Source organism: Lipotes vexillifer, unplaced genomic scaffold (genome assembly GCF_000442215.2).
Source record: "Lipotes vexillifer unplaced genomic scaffold, Lipotes_vexillifer_v1.1 scaffold647, whole genome shotgun sequence".
Taxonomy (NCBI): domain Eukaryota; kingdom Metazoa; phylum Chordata; class Mammalia; order Artiodactyla; family Lipotidae; genus Lipotes; species Lipotes vexillifer.
The window spans coordinates 1,230,475-1,257,357 of NW_006793865.1; the positions used below are offsets into that span (position 1 = coordinate 1,230,475).

Consider the following 26,883-nt stretch of genomic DNA (forward strand, 5'->3'; position numbering starts at 1 on the left):
CTGCTGAACAGGTAAAGATGCAACTTCTTTTTTATTACCTTAGGAAAAATGTTCTTGCCTTTTGTTCAGATTTTTAAAAATTATTCTTTGTCTTTGTTTTGTTTGCTTATTTGATGTGAAAAGTCTTGTGAGTCCTCAAATCCCCAGTAGCTATTATCCCTTGGAATTAAAACTTTGCACCTAATAGAAAAATGTGTGCATCTTCTTCTAGGCCTCCTGTCTCTTACTCTTTTCAGACCGTCAAACCAGGGAAGATGAAATGTAAGGCCATAAGAGAAGCCTTGAATCATCCTCAGGACACAAGAAGTAGATTAGGATTATAAATTTGTATTCCAGATAACAGCATCCCTGGGTAGGGAACTGGAGGAACTAAGAGGTTATTGGGATGAAGCCTTCATTTTATCTTGATCACACAGTAAATAGAGAAAATATGAGAATATAGGTTTCCGGAGACCTGCTTAAACCTTTGCGGCTCCAGGCTACCTGGGGGAGAACACTCACACTCCCTGCTGATCTCAGTTAGGATGGAGCCCCCTTGCTGTGCAGTTCTGCAAAGCAGCACGGGAATCATGGAAGAGCCATACAGTGGAACCCATTCGATCATTAAAAGATCTGTGTGTTTTTGAAGATTTATTTAAGACATAATATATCAGATAAAACACGCATACATATACAAAATGATCTCCACTGTGGGAAAAGCTACGCAGATACAGAGAAAAAACAGAAAGGATATATACCCAAAATGTTAATTGAAGTTATTGTCTCTGGGTGATGGCTGGCAGGTGGTTTTCATTTTCTTTTCTAAACCCTTCAGTATGTTCAACATTTCTATAATAGACAAGTATTACTTCGAAAATAAAGAAAAATAATGTCAGGGTTTAAGGAACAAAACAAGACAGGGTTTACTAAAGGTAACTAGCTATTCTAGATTATGCCTGCCTCTTTGCCCTATCGATAGATTATGACTTGCCCTCAAAGGGTCACCCAGCAGAGGTTGTCTTATTCTACCCCGAGGCTGTTGTGATGATCAAATGAAATCAAGTGAGCAGAAGTCTTTTGAAAGGCATAAAACCCTCCACACCATTAAGAAAAGAAATGCATCAAATGTAATTAACTTGTATTAGTATGTGCCACACGCACAACACTGTAGGCTCTGAATGGTTCTATTATGTGACTTAAAAAATAAAAGGAAAACAACATAAGAAAAAAAAAAAAAGAGAAACGTATCTTAGGCTCAAAGCCAAGCATCTGACACCTCTATTCCAAAAGTGCATCTTGGGAGCTTCCAGCTGAGCAATGGGTGTCTCCGAGGTGTCAGGGCCAAGGCCCCGGCCATCTTGTTTGTCAAAGTCATTACTTTCCAAAACGAGGGTGGCTGTGCAATTTGAGAACTGGGGTTTTTTGTTAATGGCAAGAGGCCTGAATTATTTCATTTATTGTTCAAACTGGATACCATAAAATCCATCTCTAGTTCCTCCATGCCATCAGTTACTCCCTTCAATATTTAGTCTCCTTCTGGTGGCAATTTTGTACAGTTCTCTCTCCCCCTGATGGCTCTGTGCCTTTTTCACTTATAAATCCATCACCACCCAATGTCCAGTTGACAAAGGTGCATAACGTATGCAGTAAAAGAGTTCCCAACGGCTCAGAATCACTGCAAGGGCTTCACAAAGAAAATTGACGCGTCAGTGAATAAGATGCCAGCTGAATTTTCATTCTGAGTTAAAATACCCAAAGGGACTTTAAGTATTTACATTCACAGCTTTTACAGAAAGACTAAGCACAATTTTGAAGCTCATATTTATTTTTGGAAGAAAAAAAATTAGGTTAACAATGAAAGCAGGCTGAAAATTATGTATAAGGCAGAAGCATAAATTAATGTTTGGAATGAGACTGAATACTTGCTGGTCAGATTCACTTTTTAAAATTTTGAATTTTTGGAAAGAAAGGAAAGAAAGTGAAGATAAATCACTTAGTCTGAGGCATGAAAACCAGGCTGTTGTTTCCCAGTCTATACCTTTAATTGCTTCTTCCTGTGGTCAAGGAAAAAAGTAAGAGTTCTTCATTGGATTTCTGTTATGGTCACCATTTATTTTGACAAATAATACCATATTCTACATGCAGAAAATGTTTATTTTTCCTAACTCCAAGGTAATGTCTATACTTTTTAATACTGATTAAGTATAAAAAAATCAGTTGTGGCATAGTCATAAATACTACAAAACTGATGAATTAAAAAAATCAACTTGTACAACAGACCTACAATGAGTAAATATAATTTTCTGCATCAAAGAATAAAAAGCATTATCATATAAGGTTAAGAGCTATGAAACAATTTGCTATTATAGTTAAAAGAGAAAATCTCAGGAGACTGTCTTATAAATAAACGAGCCAGGACCCAATATCATTATGTCAAGACTCAGAATAAATACAAATCTGACAAGAAAGACCCATTACCCCATCATGGTTAATGTTTATTGTCTCAGTGTCTTCAGGGCAGGTGATTGCTTAATATTCCTGAGGTTTCTTTCTTCTCTCATATGACAAGCTATTAAAGGCTCTTTCCTTTTTTGTATTTCAAAACAGTTGTGTCAATAGTTCAAAATTTTTCATTTTCTCAAGGCTACTGATACCAATAAATTATAGCCTCTGGTTTTAACATAATTTAAGTCTGGATTAAAGAATTGTGGGCATATGTAGTCATTGTGTGTGTGTGTGTGTGTGTGTGTGTGTGTGTGTGTGTGTGTGTGTGTGTGTTCTACAGTGTTCTCACTTCTAACTTGACATAGGGCTTGTCTACACCTGTTGGCTGATGGCAGGATCCAGAGAAATAAACTAGGAGGAGGTACCTGGCCCAGAGCAGGGAGCTGATTGGCTCTATGTGGTAGTTTTCTATTGCTACATAACAAACTACCACAAATTTAGCAGCTTAAAACCATACCCATTTATTATCTCACAGTTCTCTAGGTCAGAAGTCTGGGTGGGCTCAGCTGCATTCTCTGCTCAGGGTCTCAAAAGGCTGAAATCAAGGTGTTGGTGAAGCTGCCTTCTCATCTGGAGGCTCCAATGGGGAAGAATCAACTTCGAGCTCATGCAGGTAGAATCCAGCTTCTTGTGGTCGTAGACGTCCTTGTTTTCTTGTTAACTGATGATGGCCAGGGATCACTCTCATTTCCTAGAGGCCACACCCAGGTCCTTTCCAGGTGGCCCCCTCCACCTTCAAAGCCAGCAATTCTTGAGCTTTGAGACTTTCTGGCTTCCCTTTCTTCTCCCAGCCAACTGGGAGAAACATAGAGAAAACTATGTTTTTTAAAGGGCTGATGTGACCTGATTAGGGTCACCCAGGTAATCTCCCTATTAATTAACTCAAAGCCAACTGATTAGTAACCTTAGTTATATCTGCAAAATCCTTTTGCCATGTAACAGAACAGAATCATGAGGATGGAGATCATGGAGGCCATCCTGGAATTCAGACTACTGCGTTTTAAGAGTCAAGAAAGAGGCTTCCCTGGTGGTACAGTGGTTAAGAATCCATCTGCCAATGCAGGGGACATGGGTTCGATCCCTCGTCTGGGAAGATCCCACATGCCACAGAGCAACTAAGCCCGTGCGCCACAACTACTGAAGCCCGCGCACCTAGAGCCCGTGCTCTGCAACAAGAGAAGCCACCGCAACGAGAAGCCTGCGCACCTCAATGAAGAGTAGCCCCCTCTCGCCGCAACTAGAGAAAGCCCACGCGTAGCAACAAAGACCCAACGCAGCCAAAATAAATAAATAAATAAAATAAATAGAGTCAAGAAATCCAAGAATTATAACCATCTAGGGGCTGGCTTAGATCTATGAGCTTCATCCTCAGCAGTGGTTCTGTCGTTCAAAGATAGGAAGCTAGATGTGTCTTACATCTTGGCTCAAAGCAAACTTTATTTCCAGTCCCTTCACCCTTATGTCCCCAAAGCCCTGTTCCTGACCTGAAACTGCTAAGTATCTGCACGTACTTAACAGAACACCTCTTATGAGAACACTCAATGGAAACCTTGGCACCATGCCCAGGAAGTGCGACCTCGTGTGATAGTCTACTGACAGATATGTAACATGGCTGTATGCTTTGCTCCCACAGCTGCCTGTGTGTCTACACTGAACGTCACACCTGTTTGGTGTTTTATTCCAGACTCGGAGGACAGTGACCATGAAGTCACTGCTGAGGGCGCTGTTGAGCATGCCTCCCCACTTCCGCTGCCTTTGCATCAGCCACCTCATTGGATGGACCGCCTTCCTGTCCAACATGCTCTTCTTCACAGACTTCATGGGCCAGGTAAGGGACATGTCTGTGCACACGCTCATTATCTCACACACCAGTCCCTCCATCAGCACCTGTGGAGCTTCTGAGCCAGCCTCTAAGGCGGGCACAGTAAGAGTGTAGGAAAGAGTACCTTCAAGGAGCTGGCTTACAGACAGATTCCAGAGGGAAGTTACTACACCCTACACAACTAGAGGACACTATGCGATGGGACCGGTACTTGATCAAATACAACAAATAAGGAAGAAAAATCAAGGTGAACTGTAGCGGTCACAGCAGGCTTAATAAAGGAGGTGCAGTGTGATTTGGATCTTGAAAGGTGAGAAGGAGTTGGAGAGGGAGGGGTGAAGGAGAAAACATTCTAGGCAGGGATAGGAATGGCATGTGTAGAGATGAGTCAGAAGCCTGTTGGTTGTACCAGGATATGGGTGGCCGGGTTGCCTATGGCAGGTAGAGCCAGCTGTTAGGCAGAAGGAGGGTTGTTAAAAATCCAGGGGGATGTTGTTTAGACTTTATGCATTAAGGCCTCCTGAGGGTCCTTCAATGGAGGTGTGAAAGGATGAAAGGGTGACGTGCTCATGGGAGAATGAGGTCTGAGCCCCAGGAAGGGGTGAAGAAGCAGAAGGTGTGAGAAGGGGTCCTTACCACCCTGCCCTGGTAGCTCAATGGCCCCAAATCTCTCTTGCAGATCGTGTACCGTGGGGACCCCTACAGCGCACACAACTCCACAGAGTTCCTCATCTACCAAAGAGGGGTCGAGGTTGGATGTTGGGGTTTGTGCATCAACTCTGTGTTTTCCTCACTTTATTCTTGTGAGTCTCCTCCTAAGGATGTCTTCTAAGGGCTAGCGGGATCTTGGATTCTATACATCTGTACTTCTATATTTATTTTTTTGCCCTCTAAGATGCCAGATTCTTGATAAATATGTATGGAGGCCAGGAAAAACGATTTCCTTAGAAAGGACCACATCAAGTAGCCTTTTCCCTAGTGAATTCTGGGTATCATTTTCCTCAGTGATTACTTTGTACTTGCAATCAGTGGGATCCTGATCAAAATACTTTGGAAAGTGACAGGAAATCTTGTAAACAATATGGTGAAGGATTGAATGGATGAGGGGTAGTCACAGCCAAGGTTATTGATTAACGGGAGGTCTGTGTTCTGCTGGAATAAGGTCACTGGTAGCGTTTCACAGATGTGCTTATCAGTCTTGACAGAAAATGAGGGATGGTTAATATGCTAGGTGACAAAAGGAACATATAAAATAACTTAAGCTCAGATGGGCGGGTATGTTACAGGGCCACTCTTCCAGATTGAGAACAACAGCTTTCCTTCTCAGACACCAGCTTTCCATGGGGTCTGGAGTCTATTAACCCCCCTTGGCTAAGATTACCTGTGAGGACACTGTAAACAAAGGGATTTCTGGGATTGGTTTTAAATAAGTCCAAACGGATGTACTCTAACTCTAGGGCATCACACAGGCTCGTTTTGTGCTTGCTAATTTGTTTGGAAATCTCCAAGTGCTGTACACATTGAATTAAGTAAAAACTCTGGCCTATAAAACATATGCAGGTCCCCCATTTGGAGTGGAAATTTGAGAGCTTCTCCAGCATTGTGGGGAGAATAGCTGGTCCCCAGGGCAGAGCTCCAGGCTTTGGACAGGCCCAGGGGACAGCGGGGGTATGGCCCAGGTTGGCAGGGAGGCGATAGGGGACAATCCCTGTTACCATTCTCAGGGGCATCATTCTGTCACTGAACTGTGCTTCTTGTGGGGATGGAGGCTGAATATATATAATGACCCCTACTCTGGCATTTAGCCCTTTGCCCAGCCATAGCACAGTGGGAAACCTGCTTCGAGATCAAGAAAAATCTCTTCAAAGTATAGCACAATTGGGAAAGGGGGACCTAACATAAGCATATTCATGAGCCCAATAATCATAAAACCATAAAATTCATTACTTTCAAATTTATGGTAACCAAATAGTGGTGGCTTAAAGCTTACATTCCCTCAGCAAACCCATTTTTTCCCCCTTAGAGTGTACGAATTAAGAAAACTCCAGGGTGCTTGCTTCGGCAGCACATATACTAAAAGGAAAGAAAAAGAAAAGAAAACTCCAGGAGGACGATTTCAACTACCTAGAATCAGGGAGTGTTAGACTGAAAGGATTTAATAAATTATCCATCTCAATCCCTTTGTGCTTTCAAGAGGTGGGGGGAATATTTACTACTATTCTCATTCTTGTAAGAGGAAAACATTTTTCTAAAAGTCATTAGTATTTGAATTTTGTGTCAAGTTTAACTTGTTTTCCTCAAAAAATCCCTTCTAGGGACCCTTCCATTAGTCTAGTCTGAGTTCCTGTATGAATTTCATGGCATTTGAAAATTCCAAAGCATGTTATATTTTAGGGCCTTTCCAGTTAAAATCCCTGTGTATAAAGAATACCTACTATTTGAATAATTTTCCAAAGTTATATTAATGTATAAATCTATGGGATCCCTATCACTGTGAATTAGAACTAAAATCTTCTTTATAAAATACCAACCAGCCCTACCCAAGGATCTTCAGGGGCTCTCGTGCCCATAAGATAGAGTAAAAGTCCTGATCTTGGCACTCCGGGATTCACAGTTTGGCCGGGCTCACACTTGGACCTTTGTCACTCCCACGCAGGAACTCTTCCAGTGACCCACTGCACAGATGTTCTCACCTCTGTGTGTTTGCTTTTGGTTTCTTCCACCAGAACTGCTGTTTCTACCTCCCCACCCAGACCCAACTCCAATATGTCCCTCTCTGTGCAATCTTTCAAGTCTTTCCCTCTGCACTCCAATCCACTCTGGGCAGAATCAATCATTTCCCTCAATTCCAGAGCACACTAGATAACCCTGTATTCACATACATTCATCACATAACATCAGGCTCAGACACAGAATTTCTATCCAGACAGAGTTTAGCAGGGTTATCTGGCTGCTGGGCGGGGCATGGGGAATGGTGATAAGGGACTTGTTTTTAAGCTCCTTTGCACAGCAGGCACACTTAGATTAATGAGAATAGCCACGCTGATACTGAAATATAGCCAATTGTTCATATCACACACTACTATCCATAGCTGGGGCTGAAATCAATCATTTCCCCACAATCCTAAGGAGAGGCACAGTATGAGTTGGTGTCAGACCCAGCAGAGGACAAGTCAACTTGGCCCTTAAACTTATTGCTTTCTCTTTATGAATAAAGCATTCTTTGCTAGACTTTCCATCTTCGTAGTGAAGTTAGTTATGTTTCCAAATATCTCTTTATCCTCTTTTGCCTCCTTCCTGGCTGGCCTATACACTTAGTGAGAGCATTTCCCTAGTGAATACTGATGGTATCTTTTAGGTACTGAGACAACTTAGATTACGTTTTCCGCATAAATGTAATCATTAAGCAAACAGAAACTGACCTAAATTTATACTGCTTTTATTCTCAACCTTGACAACAGCCCTCCAAGCATGGCATGAATTTAATAGAGGAAGCACTGTTGCCCATTTAACATTTTCAGAATTCCATAATTGATACAAATGTAATACATAATTGATACAAATGTAATAAATATTAGGTTACTTGTCTGTGCAATATAAATCCAATAATTATTTGAATAGACATGGAAAATTTCACTCTTGAATGGGCACGTTTCTAGTATCTATCATTTGTGTATCCCCTGGGTCCATGTGTTCCAGTAGAATGGGGCAGAGGAAAGATAAGGAAAGTACGGATTAAAAGCCATTTGCAGCAACATGGGTGTACCTAGAGATTGTCATACTGAGTGAAGTAAGTCAGACAAAGAGAAATATCGTATGATATCACTTATATGTGGAATCTAAAAAAAAAAAATCATACAAATGAACTTATTTACAAAACGGAAACAGACTCACAGACTTAGAGAAAGAACTTATGGTTGCCAGGGGGGAAAGGGGGAGCGGGGAGAGATAGTTAGGGAGTTTGGGATTGACATGTATTACGTAACAACCTAAATGGGAAAATAATTTGAAAAAGAATAGATATATGTATAACTGAATCACTATGTTGTACACCTCAAACTATCACAACATTGTTAATCAACTATGCTCCAATATAAAATAAAAAGTAAAAAAAAAATAACCAATTAAAAATGGAAGATAGAGGTTTTTTTTAGGGATTTTCCCTACTGTGGTGGAAAACATAGTAAAATGTTTTAAAGCTGAATTTCCAATTTTAAAAAATGAGCTCTACCATGAGTTCTTTATGAGCAAGCCAAGTTCACCCGCTGGGAGGGGACCCCAGTTAAGAGTCAACCATATTCAGCAAACTCTGTATTTATTGAAGTGATGATAGCCACCATTAACTGGATGTCTTCTGTGTGCTTGGCACTGGGCTGGGTGATTTCCTAGACGTTTTACTTCAGTTGATCCTGATAACAACCACCAAGAAGGGTTTTATTAGTTCCATTTTCTGATGAGGAAACTGAGGTTTTGAGAAGTTGTGGAACTTGCCCATAGAGGGTGAAGGCGCCAGTGAGGGGGAGGTGTCCGGTGCAGCAGGACCCCCTGACCAGCCTAGGAAGGGCTGGCAAGGCAGGGAGAGCATCTACAGGTGATGTACGTTCTTTACTTCCTTCTCAGGTTGTGCAGATGGCATTCAGGTGGGGCAAAGAAACTGAACGAGTTGGATCATTCTGTGCAATCTGGTTGTGTTAATTTCCTCCAACCTGACTTTGGACTGTGGGGCTAATAGAGACCTGGATTGTCACTTTGGTCTTGTTAGGCTAGATCTCTGAGAATCGGAAAGATACCCGCTTTTCTTCCATGGCTTGCTGCCCCAGGGTCCCATAACCAAGGCGGGCTTTTCAATCGCCTCTTTTGCATCCCGTTGCTATTCAGCTGCCCAGTACACAGTGCCTGGTCCTTCCCTGCAGAAAAGAAAATCAACCCAGCAAGGCAATATCCAGCTCTTCTTTACACAAAGGATTCAAAACTTATTCCAAAAGCCAGCTGTTTTCAAGCACAGATAAGGACTTCTGTTCCTGACTCAGTATTAAAGGAAGGCTAAAAAAAGTGAATCTTCAAAAGGAAAGGTTGTCTGAAATTATGAGATGATGTGAGGCACTGCCAGCTGTAATTTCTCCCTCTCTTCTCCCCACACACAGACTTTCAGAAAGCTTTGGTTCCCTACATCGGATTAAAGGGTCTTTACTTCATGGGGTATTTGCTGTTTGGCCTGGGGACGGGCGTCATCGGGCTCTTCCCGAATGTCTACTCCAGCCTGGTCATGTGCACCTTGTTTGGCGTGATGTCCAGCACCCTGTACACCGTGCCTTTTAACCTCATCACCGCGTATCACCGTGAGCAGCAGGAAGAGCAGGTGTGTTGTTGAACCTCTGCACTGAGTGACGTCCGGACTCACCTGGAGGCTGGGGGAAACTTGCTAGGAAAATGTAGAGCAGAGCTGGAGAACAGGGCTTCTTGAAACAGCAGCACTAAGATGTCCAGCCAGATGTAATGATGGTCTAGCCAAGGCCTGACCACTTTCCCAGCCCAACCCCTCCCTACTCTGAAGCCCTGTGCTCCTGGGAGCAGTCGGGCAGGTACCATTACTCCCATTTGTCAGATTAGGAAAGGTGAGGTTGGTAATGCTGAGAAACCAGCCCACAATCACACAGAGACAAAGCAAGGGAAACTCTGGGCTCATGACATGTCCAGTGTACCTGCAGTGTTTCTGGGTACCACAACGAGGGCCCAGGCCCTCAGCCACTGCAGAGGTGCCTGGTGCAATTTCCGGGAGTTACTGGTTGAGCAGCGTTTTCCTTGGAAGTCCGGGTTTTGGTAAGTCATGCCATGTGTTCAGGGAGGAAAGCTGGTCGCAGGTGGTCATCTCACCAGCTGCCTCAAGGGAGGCCCGCCCCATCTCCATCTCGGAACTCAAGCCAGAGGGCAAGACCCTATGCTGCCCTAAAAAAGCACTAGGTTCGGTATTTCTGCTCATTACCACGTTTTCTTATCCAGATATGCAACTTTTCCCCGTGAAAATAGGCTTACATTTCTTTAACTGTAAAAGTTAAAGAGATGGCTATTAGCTTAATCCGTCACAGTAGGAAACTGCAAAAATGCTGAACACGCGGCCATGTGACTGCAACGCTGGCCTTCTTTTTCATCATTTGATCTGGTAAACACAGCAGGAGAGAGTTGCACCAGGTGTTAAAACCTTTTAAACGAGAGTTGTAGCTGTCCTCTTCCCTGGCAGACATGGTCACTAATGTTTCAATGCATGGCAGGTGCTTTGCTGCTAAAGAGACAGCTATCATAAAGAACTATCCCTCCAAGAGGGAGTTGGATGGTACTAGGCCCAAAACACAGAGGCTTTGGACTCAGAGAACCCTGGATTCAAATCCTGCCCCCCCCCCCACTTTTGACAGCTGTGTGACACTGGGGATCTTATTCATTTATTTATTAAATATCACTCAAAATGAGCTCATGTTTAGATGGGGGTAATAAAATCACCTGGTTCAACAGCCACAGTGATATACATGTGTGCATCATGTGGCTCCCGCCTACCCCTCCCTCCACTCCTTCCCTGTCCTCGCCTCCCCACCCTGGGCTCCTACATGTAAGCACTCTCTTTGACAAAGCAGGTCTTTGTCTATTTTTCCAGTATCTTTTAATGAAAATCCAGCGATTATGAATCTATTTTCTTATTTTCCCTTTCTTATGCAAAGGATAATGTGCGTTTTCCTGCACAATGATTTTTTTTCATTTAATAGTATAGGAATTATCATTCAAACTCTCAGACCCTTAGTTTTCTAATCAATGAAGTGGGAATGATACACCCACCTTAGAGAGTTGTTGGAAAATTAAATGAAACAAGATAGTGTAGGTAATCTGCTTAGCATAATGCCTACCTGGCACCTGGCAAAGGCTCAAAAAATGGTAGGTAGTATTATTATTGTTATCATGGGGTTAATGATTATGCTATGTGCATCTAGGGAGGTGGTAAGAATGAAATGAAGTAAGGTATGTGAAAGAGTCTTGCACAAGGCCTAGCACATATACGATACCCAATAAATGGCAATGTTATCAACCAATTCCGACCAAATATCAAACTAATCAAATATTAATCTACTAAGCAAAAAGCAACCATATTTTGAGAGGTTGAATTGCTTTTTTATGTTGCTACCCCTACACATATCTGTGATTCAACATCCTTCTAAAAATGTTTGAACTGTAAACACTAGGGAGGAGAAGGAATGGGATATTTATTGAGTTTCTACCGCATTGTATTTATTGACTTATTGATTTATTGAAGAGATAATTTTGCGTTCTTAACCATTTAACTCCCATAGGTGTGAACAGTGGAATTTAAGACTTTGTGGCAGGTGGGGAAGAAAGGTGCAGGCAGCGGGGTGGAGCTTGAATCAGGAGTTGATAAACTGTCTTCTTGGCCAAACGGGGTCTGCCACCTGCTTTTCTGTACAGTCTGTCGTGTACAGACACGACAGGAATTCTAGGAATTCTTTGACAATTTTAAAATGATTTTTAAAACATCAGTGGAAGGATAATATTTGTGACAGGGGAAAATTACATGAAATTCAAATACCCGTGTCATAGAATTCTGTTGGAATGCCAACTTGTTTATGTTCTGTGGCTGTTTTTGCACTGCAACGGCAGAGTGGTGTAGTTGCAACTGAGATCATACAGCCCACAAGCTGCAAGTATTTATTATCTGGCTTTTTATAGAAAAAGTTTGCTTGCTGCCTTCTGCCCTGAAGGACAGTTGGTGCAGATCAAATGCTGTTCCTGTGCTTCCCTTGCAGAGGCAGCAGGCCCGGTGTGGGGGCCCGGATGGCAGCGTGAGAGGGCAGGGCGTGGACTGCGCTGCCCTCACCTGCATGGTGCAGCTGGCTCAGATCCTGGTTGGAGGTGGCCTGGGCCTTCTGGTCAACATGGCCGGGAGCGTCATCGTCGTGGTGATCACAGCCTCTGCGGTGTCACTGATTGGCTGTTGTTTTGTGGCTCTCTTTGTTAGATATATGGATTAGGTCAATAAAGAGACATCATTCCTAACCCCAGACACAGTGGAGCACACGGCAGGAAATGGATCGTTTCTTTAGCTCTGCATTGTTTGTATCTGCCCGTTGGATGCCGTGTGTTACGACTTCGGCTGCGGTGATCTGCCCACCCCTCACTCTCAGCCAGCCCTCTGCACATCCATTTCCCTATTTCAGGCATCATTTGTCTTAGGAGAGACTGGGCTATGCCTCCATTCACTGGGGGCAAAGGGCAAGTGTGGGTGACGGCACCTCCCCACGCCTTTCTCCCTCCGTCTCAGTGCAGCGGAATGGAGAGGCAGGGTCTGTTTTCCACAGGGCATTTCGGGCCTTGATGAAAGCTGAGAAGCAGACTAGCACGTCCCTGTGATGCTGGGATTTATGCTGTGATGTGATTTTTTTTAAAACCTGGTGTCCATGTGTGGTTGGCGGGGGGCGGGGGGAATAATATTTTTCGTCAAATTCACTGTAACTCAAAATATTGCCAATGATTTATTTAAAGATATTAATTCACTCATTTTTAATTCATCTTTAACTCGCTCATAATTAATTCATGCTAATTTATAATATCCCTGACAAGTCTGCTTAAACATCTCATGCTGGAGGATTTACCACTTTGAAATAGCTCATCTTATTGACACAGTAAAAATCTTTCTCTCCAGTCTGCACTTTTGTTCCAGCCGCTGGAGTCTCTATGGAAGCCTTTCAAAGAACTGCCTTCCGTTTCTCTCCTCCAAGTGAAGCCGTTTTCTCAGCCAGAGAGACGGCAGCATGGTTTAATAAAGAGACCATGAGCTTTAGAGCCGGGCTGGTTTGGGATCCTGGCTTTGCTGCTCCCCAGCAAACTACAGACCCTCCCAAGCCACACTCATTCGTCTGTACATCCTACCCCAGAGAGTTGTGGCCATTTGTAATACGTTAACACTTATGGAGTGCTTACCACCATTCTCAGCGTTTAACCTGTGTTAACACAGCAATCTTGAGAGAGGCTGCTGTTACTGATCTCCATTTTACAGATGAGGAAACTGAGGCAGAGAGGCATTACAGAACTCGTCTGAGGCTACACAACTCCTAAGTGGCAGAGCTGGGCCTCGACCCCAGGCACTCTGGCTCTGCTGTTTCCGGTAAGAGCAGAGCTTAGGCTGGCAGTTGGTCTGCACTAGAAAAATGATGGCCATTGTCACTATTTTTGAAGGCTCACCGTCCTGCTCTCCCAGACCTCGATCCTTCCATTCCCAGCCTTTCATAAGTGTTTGTCTGAATAACACCAGATGTGCCTGAGTGGTGCAGAATGACTTGCCCCCATGTTTTTACAAGTTAAAAAATGTTTGTGGTTCTTCCTCCTGTCTCATCTTAGAGTCTGATAGTGTAGTCGTTGCCTCAGGTGAATTTCTAGCTTATCAAAACCTCCCATGTCCGAAGGGAATTTGGAGAAAGGAAATGAGCCGCTCTGAGAACAGGAACGTGGGGATTTGGGCTGTTCTCTGGTTTTTCTCCTGTGTAGCAGGATGGATGGTTTGGTAGAGGGGCCAGGCCCCTGCAGTGTCAGCTCATTTGGGGGGTAGGGGTTCTGAGAAGAGGAACCGTGCTCTGGGGGTTCTTTGGGTTCTCTTTCGCAAAACTGCTCAGGGCACAAGGGGCGCAGGCCCACTCCCAACTTCTGCTTTCCGGGGCCCAGGGTGAGAACACTGATGAAGGCCCTCCCCCCACCCTTAGCCCCACCCAGCACTGTGAGGGCCCTTGCGTGCACCTGAGCACCTGCACACCCACAGCCTTCCCAACCCCTCCAGCCTGTACCACACCTGCAAACAGCCACACTCAGCCTCCCCTCACACCTAAGGGTGCAGAGGTTCAGCGGTGTCATTCACCTTCCGGAGGACAGGACCCCCGGAGCCCTTGTAGAGTCAGGGCCACTTAGATGGGGAATTCTGACGTCTTGGGGACCGAAGTATAATCTAGAAGGTGTGGGTGTGGAGTTCAGGCTCCAGGCAGCTCTGGATTCCTTGCTATGTGGGAAGGGGTACAGGTGGGAGGGGAGGACAGAGCAGTGCCCTCTAATAATCAGAGCCAGGGCAGGAGGCCTGGCTGCCCGGGTCTGAGGGGAGTACCAAAGAGTACCAGCAGAAGGGCAGGGCCAGATCCACTGTCACCGCGTGGCAGCCTCCCTCTCCTTCCCAGTTTCTCCAGTGGCCTCAGGCTGGGTCTGTATTCTCTCACACTCATTCTCCTCTTGCCACTTTTGGGCTTCCAGGCTGCTGCAGTTCTCTTGGTTGCCTCCGTTTTGTTCTAAGAGCCTGATCTCTGCTGCTCTTGGGTTGTGGCTGGGGCAGAGCTAGCGTGTGTGGGGCGGTACATCGGGGGCACCCCTGTGGATCTGGGCTCTTCTTGTGTGTGTGTGTGTGTGTGTGTGTGTGTGTGTGTGTGTGTGTGTGTGGGTGGGGCGGGGGGTGTGTGTGTGGCGGGGGGGGGCGGTGGTGAGGGGAAGGAAGGCAGCGACTTACACCGAAGCGGTCACCCCTTCCTGCCTCCTGCAAAACACGCAGCTTGCTTATCTGGCAACAGGCTCTCTGGGCTCCCACAGTTTATCCCATTTTCTCCAGATTAATTTTTTCCAGACTGCGCTGAGCTTTCTCCTCAGAGCTGAGTGTGCCATTGCCTCACTTATCAACCTCTGAGCCCTGCTTTCCTCCTCTCCACAGCGGCACTTATTTTCTGCCCCCCAGTCGGGTCCCCCTGCCTTCTACTAGTGTATTCACTCCCAAATGAAAGTTACCACATTCACAGGCAAAAATATTCCATCTTCCCCAGTCTTCCTTCCTCCCTCTCCGCCTCACGTTATCCATCTGAGCACAGCAGGGTCATGACTGACTTAGAGGAGTGACCGGGGAGAACACCTGCCCCCAACCCCACAGTGTGGGTGAAGCCAGGGCTTCCAGGACCCCACGTGACACAGCACCCAGCATTATGAAAGAAACAGCACCCAGCCGCCTCTCCTGCGTCACCTACCTCTTCTTGACCTCTACAAGCGGAAATGGAATTATGTGCTGAGTTCTGTGTTTATTTCCTGATCATTTCTCCAAGGACTGCTCAGGTGATTAAAGATTTTGAAATGAATGACTGGGTGAGCTGGGAGGGTGACCTACAGCTGAGGGTCCTCTTACCTGGACCCCCAAGAAGTCAAGAGTAGTCGTCTCTGACCAACCACAGGGCATCGGGGCCTGGTCTTTATTACAGGGGAAGCTCTTTTCAGATGGAACACTGGATGGGTTATGGGATGAAGAAGGGAGCTAGAGCACACAGCCTCTCTCTCTCTCTCTCTCTCTCTCTCTCTCTCTCTCTCTCACACACACACACACACACACACACACACACACACACACAGTCACACTCAAATATTCAAATACTTTACTCCCTTAACTTCATTGAGGTTTGAATGAGTGAATAGAATCCAGTTTCAAAAGCCTTTAACCACCTTTGGGAACCTAAGTACTTGTTCTTAGTATACCAATGACATATACCCTCTGAGACAAAAATGTCTCATTCCCAGACAAATAAAGCAAGTATAGGGATATCTACATTCTTCACAGAAATCCTAGGAAATCCTGCAGGAGAAAGGGAAGCCACACTGCTTTGCTTCCCTCCCCCACCATGCACCTGGCATTCAGAGACTTCCTGGCCAAAGCCTTCCATCACTGTATTTCCTCAGCCTCAGACACCCTCTCTATGTGCCCACTCCCCCGTCTCACCTGCCAGATCTGCCCATCTAAAGCGTACTTATATTCCTAGGTCCATCTCAAATACTGCTTTGGCCAGGAAGTCTCTGATCCCCCCAGGAGAATCAAGCTTTCCATGCCTGTGTTCCTATAGATAGCACTTTCTTTTAGCCCTTACTATGACATTCAACTCACTGTCCCATGACTCATTTGCCTTGTGTACATGGCACTGGAATGTGTTTGTGATCCCAGCACTCAGGATAGAGCTAGGCACACAACAAGCATTCAAAAAATAAGTTGCTGATGTCAACTGGATCTGACCATTTCCTTGTTGATGCTTTTGTCCTTGTGGCAGACAGAAATCTTCGTCTTTGCTCCCTCTAGCCGTGTTCTCAGGAGTCCTCGGGTTTGGGTGGGGACGAGGTGACTCGTTTCATAGAGTTTTTTCACGAAGTCCTTGCCCCCAGCCCCTTCTGTTTTTCTAGTGCCCAGAAGCACACACTTCAACATATTTTCCCAAAAATCCTGGGCTACCCACACATAATTTTATCGTCAAAATTGAAACGGCAAGTTGCTTTGATAAAGAGAATCTCTCTGTAAACGTCTCATATCAGCGTTACACATAGATACACGACCATGCTACTATTTGTTCTTTGGGGGTGTTTACTTGTTCATTTATTTTGTATTTTGGAGACATGGAGGGCTTGCAGTTCAATTTTTATTTGCCCATTGGTCCTCAATATCAATATCAGTAAATTTTCTTTCGAAAGGGCAAAGAGAGACTGATTTGACTACTTTTAAACAAAAGCATTTTTCTGTTTTCTGAAAAAGGTAACTTCTCAAGGCTGCTCAGGATTGAGGATGTTAGGCAGCTTTTGTTTTCGTGGCAAGGTCTGAGTGTTTGCACTGTGTGTGTTAACAGAAAGCAGGGCCAGGGACGCTGGGGCCGTGCAGTTCACATTTTGAGCCTTAAATCTCAGACGCTACTGGGAATTTCCAACAAAATCACAAAACAATTGACAGTTCCAGAGGCTATTTAAGCAGACATGTTTGTATAATGATTATTTATGGTATTAAAATAAGCACACCAGTAGGTGCCTACATTACCTGTTTTTTGATCCCAAACTAGGTCGCCAAAGAGAACAACCGTAGCACCTCGGTCAAAACTGGCAGCTGGATGGGTAGATTGTTGGATCCCCACCCTGAGCAGCCTCAAGAAAGGACTACTCTGCCGTGACCGGAACGGAATTGTTATGAGAAACGTGTCACCCTTCAGATGGTCCCATACACTGGGGCTTAAGGAAGAATTCATCACGCATGTCAACGTGCTGAGCACTCCTTAGAATGAATGGAACTTGGTTAAGGTAGAGTCCTATGGGAATTCGGATTCCCTGCCTTCTTTCCTCAATGTTATGAACAATAAGAACCCCCACACCTGAGATCCTGGCGATCCCCTCAAAACAGACTCTCGGTATTCTTTTCCCTTTAGGACAGATTTTACTTGAGTCTCCCATTCCCCTTCCCACCCCACAACTCCCCCTTGAAAGATCAGACTCTAGCTTCCAGGAATTTGGGTTTCAGGAACCACGTTTCTACAGCATCTCTTAATCTTCCATCTAAGCCAACGAAAAACGCGGCCGAACGATCCCCCTACTCGCTGGTCCAGAGCCTCAAATCAAACCGGCATTCCGATCGCCAAAGAGCGAAGGGGGAGAGGCGGCAGAAGAGCCCCCAGTCCCAGCAGCCTGTCTACTCAGGCCTGTGCAAGTTGCTCCTGGGCACAACTCACTCGCAGCGCGCAGACCCGAACGCAAGGAGTGTCTCCAGGTACCCACACGGCTCTCAGGGGAACCCAGATGCCCAGCTTCCAGCGCACGGCGCAGTCGCTGCTGGGGGGACCCAGAGAGCCCCCTGTCTCCTTTAGGGGTCGTAGCCTGAAGAGGTCTCTCTATTCAGCCCCTCGAACTACACTGCGTCCGCTCCCTCCCGCAGAGACTCCACTGCCCCGCGAAGGGGCTCTCACACGCACGCCGGAGGGTTTTGGTCTCGGCGACCTATGAGCGCAGAGGCCGTGCAGGGTCTCAGTCGGGCTCCGCGTGTGTCCGCTCTCCCCATCCCAAGTGATAAACCATACGCACCACGGGAGGTGGCTCTCTCGCGGTGCATTTCTCCCGAGGGCGGAACAAGATTGTCACTCCTTTCTTCTATCTCCGAATAAGTTTCTCGGTCCCATACTCTAGGCTCTCCGCTCAGCCAAGCAGCAAATCAGGCCTTCGCGCCCGGGCAGTCCCGGAGCCAAGGTGCAAAGGTTGTGTGAGTGGCTTACCCGACTGGATGCACCTTGACGACCCTTTCAAGCGCTGGGGGTGGGGGGTGGGTAGTCGCTGGAATAAGTGCGCTCAGTTGTCTGCGCACCACTTGGCTGAGGCCCTCTTCCTTGTCCCGGAACTGCTTTACATTCCTGATGCCTTTCTCGGCTTCTGGGCGCCCCACACAGCCCAGCGTTGACAGCATAAGGAGAGGAAGGGGTGTGTGTGGAGACAAGGGGGACGGAGGCTGGTGGCTTGGTCCATTGAGGCTGGTCTCAGCCACTTTGCCACCTTCCTCTCTCCACCTGGGTTCGCAGCCTCCCCTCTCCGGAGAAGGTCCCCATGCCACTTCGTAGGCTGCTCTTTTGTGTTTCCTTCTCTCCTCGTCCCTCCTACCTCTTGATCCGGGGCCCCCCAGCATCCCCTGATCCTCTCTACTCTTTTCCGCCGAGGGAAGGCCACTTGGCAGTTCCTGCGTACCCCGGGCCTCAGCCTGCGTCAGTAGGCGGAGCTGCTGGGCAGCAGGTCGTAGCGCCCCCAGCTGTAGACCACCACGCCGGGCGGATAGTAGAGCATGTTGGGCTCCGCGGCCTGGTGGAGAGGCGCCAGGGCCTGCCGGTCTGGTCCTCGGGCTCCGGCTTGGTGGCGGCGGCGGCGAAAGGGCGCCTGCTAGTGAGAGAAGGCGACGCGAGGCGCCGCAGTAGATTCTCGAGCGCATTGCGGAACTCGCGGCGCATGAGGCAGTAGAGGGTGGGCTTGAGACAGCTGTTGGAGTGCGCCAGGCACACGCTCACCGGGAACGCGTATACCTGCCACAGGAAGTACTCTTGGCTGAAGTGCACCGCGTTGAACTTGATGAGGATGCTCCAGGGGGTGAGTGCCTGATTAGGCAACCAACACAGGAGGAAGGGTAAGACCACGACGGTCACTGATTTGGTGGCCTTGGAGCGTCTCCGGGCGCTGGCTCCGGCCAGGCCTCCCCCGGCTGCCGAGGCTCCTACTTCGGTCCCTGCCACGCGGTGGTCGGAGATGAAGCGCACCAGCAGCAGATAGCACAGGCTGACGATGCCCAGCGGCGGCAAGAAGCCCAGCAGCACCTTCTGCAAGTGGGAGAGGCCCAGCTAGAACTGCCTGCCGCGGCCTAGCAACTTGTCCGGGAAGCGCACCAGGCACAACTCGTCGCCCATCACCTTGATCGCGGTGGAGAAGATGGCTTTGGGCAGCGAGGCCAGCGCGGCCGAGGCCCAGATCAACACGCGCAGTGCTTTGGCCGAGAAGCGGCAGCTGCCCCCCAGGCTCCGGCCGCAGCAGTCACCCCGGCCGTGCCCTCGGGTCCGGTGGCTCTTAAGAGCCGAGGCCACCGAGTGGTAGCGCGCCACGCTCGTGGAGGTGAGAAAGAAGACGCTGGCGTACATGTTCATGGACGTCACTGTGGATACGATCTTACACGTGGCCTTGCCAAAAGGCCATCTGAAGTCGAGGGAGTTTTCCACAGCTCAGAAGGGCAGGGTGAGCACGAACTGCATGTCCGTCAGCACCAGCTTGGTGACGAAGAGGTTGATGGAGGACTTGCGCCAGCCCTGCTTACTCTTCATCAGGTAGAGCACCAGGAGGTGGCCCGTCAGCCCCAACGCGCAAACCGCCCCGTGCACCACGCTGATGAGGATCCTCACCCGCGCCTGGGTGTCCGCGCTCTCTGCCCCGCCGCCGCCCGGGGGATGCCCTGGCGCCGCGCCGTCTGGCAACTTTAGCCCCAGCTCCCACGACAAGTCCTGGAGCTGCAGCGACACGTTGCCGCTAGTGTTGGTCACCTGCAGAAGGTCCGGCATCAGACTGAAGAGTTCTGCGAGCTCGTCCCCCGCAGCCGCCTTATTCATGGCGGCTTTCGCGGCTGCAGCGGCCACCTGCCTGCGCAGGTGCCTCTAGGTCAGGTTTCGGGAGATAAGCCCTAAGGGAGTCCAGCTCTCCCGGGGTTCCGGCGTGCCTGGGGGTTTTCAAAGCAGCCGCGGAAGAGAGCGCCTAGGACCAGGGCGCCAGGCGCGTCCCCGGCGAGCGTAGCTTGGCCTTGGGCGCGGGAGTTGCGTCTGTTCTGAAGAGGAATTCGAGAGCCTAGGAGCACAGCATCCAAGGCGAGCGGTCGGCGTCTAGAGGTTCTCCGGCCAAGGCGGCAGTCTCCGTAAGAGTTCCCCTGCGTTTCCCGCTGTCACTTGGTCACTAGCGCATACCCGCCCTGCCGCTCAAGGCCGCTACTGGGGGCCCCCTCTCCTTCTCTTTCAAATACCTTTGTCGGTTTCCTCCGCAGTTGCGTGGACGAGGCTTCTGAACAGAGTTCTGTCTACCTCGCTCTGACTCTCTGCAGGGCTTTCGATGCTGCCCTCGCGGCTTCGCGTCTCCGTCTCTCCGCTGTTGTCAGCTCCCAGGGAATTGCCAGCAGCTTTCCCGCGAGTTGCATCCGCACCCGCCAAACCGAGGCCGCGGGCTCCCAAGGAGCCTGTGTAACCCCCGCGCCGTGAGAGGGGGCGCTTTCCGAGGTGCTGAACTTCGCAGCGCCCGCCGCGGGGGAGCGGGGAGAGGTGCGCGGCAGGAAGAGCCCAGCGGCCAATTTCCCTTTTCCTCTTCAGCTTCAAAAGGAAATGGTCGTAACCCTTTATTTTCCTATGTTGCTGGAGAAAGTCGGCTTTGATTTGCGATCGCTTTTCCTTTCTTATTCTCAAGCATAACTATTAGAATTTTTTCTTTCTCACTCCCAAATGCACAATCTTCTGCCCATTTTTCTTTGCTTTGCTTTGCTTTTTGCGGTACGCGGGCCTCTCACTGCTGTGGCCTCTCCCGCTGCGGAGCACAGGCCCCGGACGCGCAGGCCCAGCGGCCACGGCTCACGGGCCCAGCCGCTCGGCGGCATGTGGGATCTTCCCGGACCCGGGCACGAACCCGTGTTCCCTGCATCGGCAGGCGGACTCTCAACCACTGCGCCACCAGGGAAGCCCCCATTTTTCTTTTTTAAAGCAATGATAGTGGCCTCTTTTTTCATGCCCAGACCTTAAATCAGATGAGGGCTCTTCCTGAATACACAAACGCCAGCTCCACTTCCCCTTATTAATTAGCTGACCACTTTCATTGGTGTCTGTGACTGTCAGGATTTTCAAAGCGCCTTCACATAACAAAACTCTGGGTTCAGGTGTTGCCCTCTGCTTTGGTGTATTCTGAGAACTGAAGCGAAGCAGAGCGTGTAATTGGTGCGCCGACTTCACAGACATTAGATGTTTAGCTCTCAGCCCAGAGCTCGTCAACAGATTGTTTACTCATATACAACCACACTCTACCTTGATGCAGTTGGAATAGAGGATTTCATAAGGCTGTTTTTTGGCCACCAGCCCCCTATTTCCACTACTATTATAATCAGAACTCTTAACCAGTGATTTTTTTTTTTTTCAGACCAGTGGGAGTAAATTCTAAGGAATCTTTTAAGTTCCTTTGGGCAAAGGGAACCAATATAAATCATTTGAATTACTTCTTAAATTGAAGTTTATTTAAATGCCAGATCAACCGCTCTGGTGTAAATGTACATTTCTTAGGATAAACTTAAGAAATTTGAAATGTTTTCCTCACTGTCCGGGACTAAACTGAAACAAAAGTATCTTACGCGTAACTGTCCTCACTCTTGCAGAGCTCGTGACTTTACTTACAGAGATAAAGAGTTTGTGACTTGAAAGCAGAGGTGATAGAAAAAGCATAGTGAAAAAGAAACCGCGGTACCCAAAACATGAAGGGAAACGGAAACAATCTTGATTCCAAAGCGGGAACACAGTTCCGGAGAACACGCTTCACGATAGTCTCTGGTCTACTCCGTTTACCCGCTAGAGGGCGCCAAGGCATTAATCAAAACCAAAACCAAACCAAACCACTTCCTTTGAGAAGTTCTGATTTGGAGAAAAACTCAGCTCTGCGCGGAACCGATACACCGGTCGCTTCTGTGTACATCTCTTATCCCTGCTTTAGGAGCCTCATCTCCAAGTTTACTTTTCACTCAAATTTTTACTAGCTCTTTCTCCATCAGATTTTTATTTCTCCTTTATTTAAAAAAAGTTAAAAAAATATTTCAAGGTGCTGTTGAGAAACAAGGAAGCTTAGGGCATACCCTGAAAGCCTTTTGCCTCGGTTTTCTAGTATGTACATGGGAGGAATTGTGGTTTTCAAGTATTCTGAGGATAGGTGCTGAGCAGGTGACATCTGAGTCAGCTGGGGAGCTTTTGCTAAAATATAAGTTGCTGCTCCTCTCCCAGCCCCATGCGGCCACAGAGATTCTGATTCTCAGCGGAGTCAGAAAGGGGCTCAACAATCTACATTTTAAACACCTTCTTCCAGGTGATACTAATTTACCCCTAAGTTTGGGAACATCTGGATTAACTTTTATGCCTTTTCTGTCTCTCCATGTGAAAAAATTTAAGTCCCAAAGAAATATTAATGTCCACTGGTGGTTGATCACATACTAGGATTGGAAGCAAAGGAAGAGAAGGGGGTCTCAACAGGTTTCCTTAAAATCACATTTAGGCCCAATAGTGATATTTCTTCACTGTAGGACAGGGGGGACCACGTGCTCCTGAGGTCTGCCAGGCCTTGAGTACTCGGCAGCAGGACTCAGACTGAGCCCCTAGGAGAGGCTCTTCCCAAGTGTGACTCCCAGAGAATGCTGCCAGAGTGCTTCCGGGCCTAGAAGGCTCTTCATTTCCAAATCTGTTCTCTGAAAATGAAGCACACGTTGTGTGCTTGCCACACAACTGAGCATATGTTTACTGGGACTAAGACCTTGAAGAATGTGATAAATATTTTCACTAAATACAGAAAATATTGATATACTGTTACCTGGGGTCCTTCACAAATCAAGAGAGGCCTGGGACTCCTCCAATATTTTCCTAAGGCTTCTAATATAGATAAACACAGATATAGATATAGTTTACATAATGATATGTACTCTAATGAAAACATGCTAAAAACAAATTACAAAATAATATCGTTATAATTTACATATTTACTACTTAAAAATTTGGTATTTTAATGTAAGTAAAGACTGAGTTGGTGCAAAAGCCCAAGTTCGACGCCATTTGCGAGTGCAACATCCAGGTCTCCTCCCAGCTCCCTACACCCTTCCGTTCCCTCTGATGCCAACCACTGTGATAACTTTGGACCCAAAGAGGGAAGCACTCACCTTGGAGTGGGAATGATGTTTCTTTTCTTCCCTGATGTCCTCTTTGTCAATAAACAAACTTTGAACCATAGGCTGTAAAAGAAGAGGCATCATCTACTCTCGGGCTGAGGCAATTGTAGGGCTGGACTTCCCTGTGGAAGGAGTTGGGCTGAGATACTCAGATTATGAGCCTCAAAAGAGCAGCCAAGGCTAGTAGCAGGATAAGCAGTCCTCTGTGAAATTCCTTCTCCAAGTGTTTAGAGAAAGAGTTCTTAAAAACCATCGCCTGGATTTAAGTGGGAATGAAAGAAGAGATTTGAATTCACGCCTACAGTGGATTGGTGCCAGGAGAGAAAAATAGCCTGTAAAAGAGTTATAGGACTGTACATTGTGACCTGATTTTCCAAGGTCACCGGTGATTCATTTGAAGTTCACATTGTTGGCAGAAGGGGCTAAACAACCACCAGGCGGATTTGTGGAGTATTCAAGCATTCTTCCTGGATTCTTGTGGTTTCTTTGCAAGTGGAATAGAAGGTAGGGATGGATTTTCCTTGGGATGGGGCTTAGAAAATGAACACTGGAGATATAAGTAAAAAGTATTACCTCATTTTTTGGTTTCAAGATGTAACAATGAGGAAATATGTCTGGTAAAATGTGGTAACATTCATTATGTGTAAGAGAGTCATTCCGCTGTGTTTTGAAACAAGTATAAAGACTGTCTGATGTTTCAGTACTTATAATCACAGAGATAATATACTGATGTGAAAAGTTGAGTAAACATATAAAGCTATAATCCAATTAATGTCACCTATAATTAACGGGTAAATAAAGTCTAGGATGTGAGTTTGGGGTAGTTTGTTCTGGGAAGATTTCTGCTGGGCAGAAGAACTTGAGCTGGATCTAGATAAGAGAACAGGAAATTACTCCCAGAGTCAGATTAGAGAGAAGATATATAATCAGAACTTTATAGAGTCTGGGATTCTACAAAGCAAAGTGCTTTCAGATAAGAGAGAGGAGAAAAGGATCCATCCTCTCAAGATCCCTTTGGAGTATGTACAGGCACCGCTCACTCTGCATTACTTCTTCTTAATCTGCAAGTATCACATCTTTTGTTCTACTGTAATTATAAATTGAGTTCTTACTATGTGCAATGCAATGTGTTAGGTGTTTGGACAATTAACAACAAAAACATCAATGACACAGTATGAGTAATGATTGAAGTGATGATAACCAATCACACGTCACATTTATTTGGATGCTGTATTATTTTCCTAGGGTTTCTGTAACAAATTACCACAAACCAGGTGGCTTAAAACAACAGAAATGTAATATCTCACAGTTCTGGAGGCTAGAAGTCAGAAGTCAAGGTGTTGGCAGAGTTGGTTCCTTCTGGAGGCTCCGAGAAGGAGACCATCCCATGCCCCTCTCCTAGCTTCTGAGGGGGTCAAAGGTAATTTCTTGTCTTGTAATTGCATCACTCTCATCTCTGTCTCTGTCTTCAGATGGCATTCTCCTCTCCGTGTCTATCTTTGTGTCTCTATTTTATCTCCTTATAAGGGCACTAGTCATTGAATTAGGGTCCACTCTAATCCAGGATGACCTCATTCTAATTACTTTCATCTGCAAAGACCCTATGTCCAAACAAGATCACATTCACAGGAATCAGGGGCTAGGATTTGAACATATCTTTTTTGGGGACACAATTCTACCCACTACAGATAACAACCGTGTGCACTGTGCCAAAGGTTCTGCATTATCTCACCCAATGCTCACAATGGGTGAGGTTGATACTATTGTTATCCCAAATCTGATTTCCAGGCTTTTATCCCCAGAAATCCAGAGTGGTAAATTCAACTGCTGCTTGACATTCCTACATGGATTCTGATTTTCCTTCAGTTTTCTCAATCTTAGTAAATGGCATTACTATTCACTTAACTGTTCAAGCTTAAAATCCAAGAGTAATTCTTTATTTCTCACTTTCCCATAAAACCAGTCTAACCCAATCTAGTAGGTCCTGTTATCCTGTTCTCAAGAACAGAAACAAAAACCCCGAAGACCAAAAAATTCCATCTACTTCTTCCCATTTATTCACTTCTCTCTGCATGAGTTATCTCTTCTGAGATAATGATTTATGCTGAAACTTTATGGCTTAAAATAACAAACATTGGGCTTCCCTGGTGGCGCAGTGGTCGAGAGTCCGCCTGCCGATGCAGGGGACGTGGGTTCGTGCCCCGGACCGGGAAGACCCCACATGCCACGGAGCGGCTGGTCCCGTGAGCCACGGCCGCTGAGCCTGCGCGTCCGGAGCCTGTGCTCCGCAAAGGGAGAGGCCACAACAGTGAGAGGCCCGCGTACCGCAAAACAAAACAAAACAGAACATTATTCCACAGTTTGTGTAGGTCAGGAATCCAGGCGCAGCATAGTGTCATTGGCTCAAGGTCTCTCCTGAGGTTGCAGTTAAGGTATCAGTTGGGGCTGTGGTTTTATCTGGAGGCATGAGTGCTAGGGAGAGGGATTCGCCTTTAAGCTCCACTCACACGCTTGCTGGCAGATCTTCAGCTTTCACCATGTGGGACTCTCCACAGGGCTGCTTCACATGACTGCAGCTGATTTCCACCAGGGCGAGTGATGAGGGAGGCTAGAGAGGGAGACAGAGGAAGAGAGAGGGAACCCAGCATCAAAGCTGGAGTCTCTTTAGAACGAAACAACACAAGAGACATGCCCACCACTTCTGCTGTATTCTGTTCTTTAGAGGCAAGTCAGTAAATCAAGTTCACACTCAAGGAGACGGGAGTTATACAAGAGTACGTTTACTAGGAAGCAGGGGTCGTTGAGACTATCTTAAAGGCTGATTACTACAACAGGGCAGGTGCTCACAATATCCAGCAGAAAAGAAGCGTTGAAGGGCTACTCAGCTGAGCAGATATTTCAACAGCCACAGGGTGCTGGGGCAACAGAGACTGAAGTTCAAGCCTGATAAAGTGGTGGAGAATAGGTAAATAGTCCAGGCTTTCAGTCAAAACCCCAGAAGAGGCACATCTGGTTTTTTTTTTTTTGCGGTACGCGGGCCTCTCACCGCTGTGGCCTCTCCCGTTGCAGAACACAGGCTCCGGACGCGCAGGCTCAGCGGCCATGGCTCACGGGCCCAGCCGCTCCGCGGCATGTGGGATCTTCCCGGACCCGGGCACGAAACCGTATCCCCTGCATCGTCAGGCGGACCCTCAACCACTGCTCCACCAGGGAAGCTTTTTTTTTTTTGTGGCCTCTCACTGCTGCGGCCTCTCCCGCTGCGGAGCACAGGCTCCGGACGCGCGGGCTCAGCGGCCATGGC

General features: G+C 47.0%; 2 protein-coding genes across 2 annotated transcripts in view; one reads left to right on the plus strand and one right to left on the minus strand.

Annotated features, from left to right (window-relative positions):
• The window catches only part of SLC45A2 (solute carrier family 45 member 2), a 32,487-nt gene extending 20,151 nt beyond the window's left edge, over positions 1–12,336 (plus strand). Inside the window, 4 exon segments of the mRNA XM_007466838.1 lie at positions 4,165–4,312; positions 4,986–5,109; positions 9,451–9,665; positions 12,112–12,336. Of these exon segments, the coding sequence (XP_007466900.1) occupies positions 4,165–4,312; positions 4,986–5,109; positions 9,451–9,665; positions 12,112–12,336 (712 nt within the window).
• Positions 12,337–18,865: 6,529 nt separating this feature from the next.
• Positions 18,866–23,663, minus strand: RXFP3 (relaxin family peptide receptor 3). Its single transcript, XM_007466843.1, is given in 4 exon segments — positions 18,866–18,987; positions 18,990–20,289; positions 20,707–20,988; positions 23,574–23,663. Coding segments are annotated over 4 exon segments (1,794 nt in total).
• Positions 23,664–26,883: the final 3,220 nt, after the last annotated feature.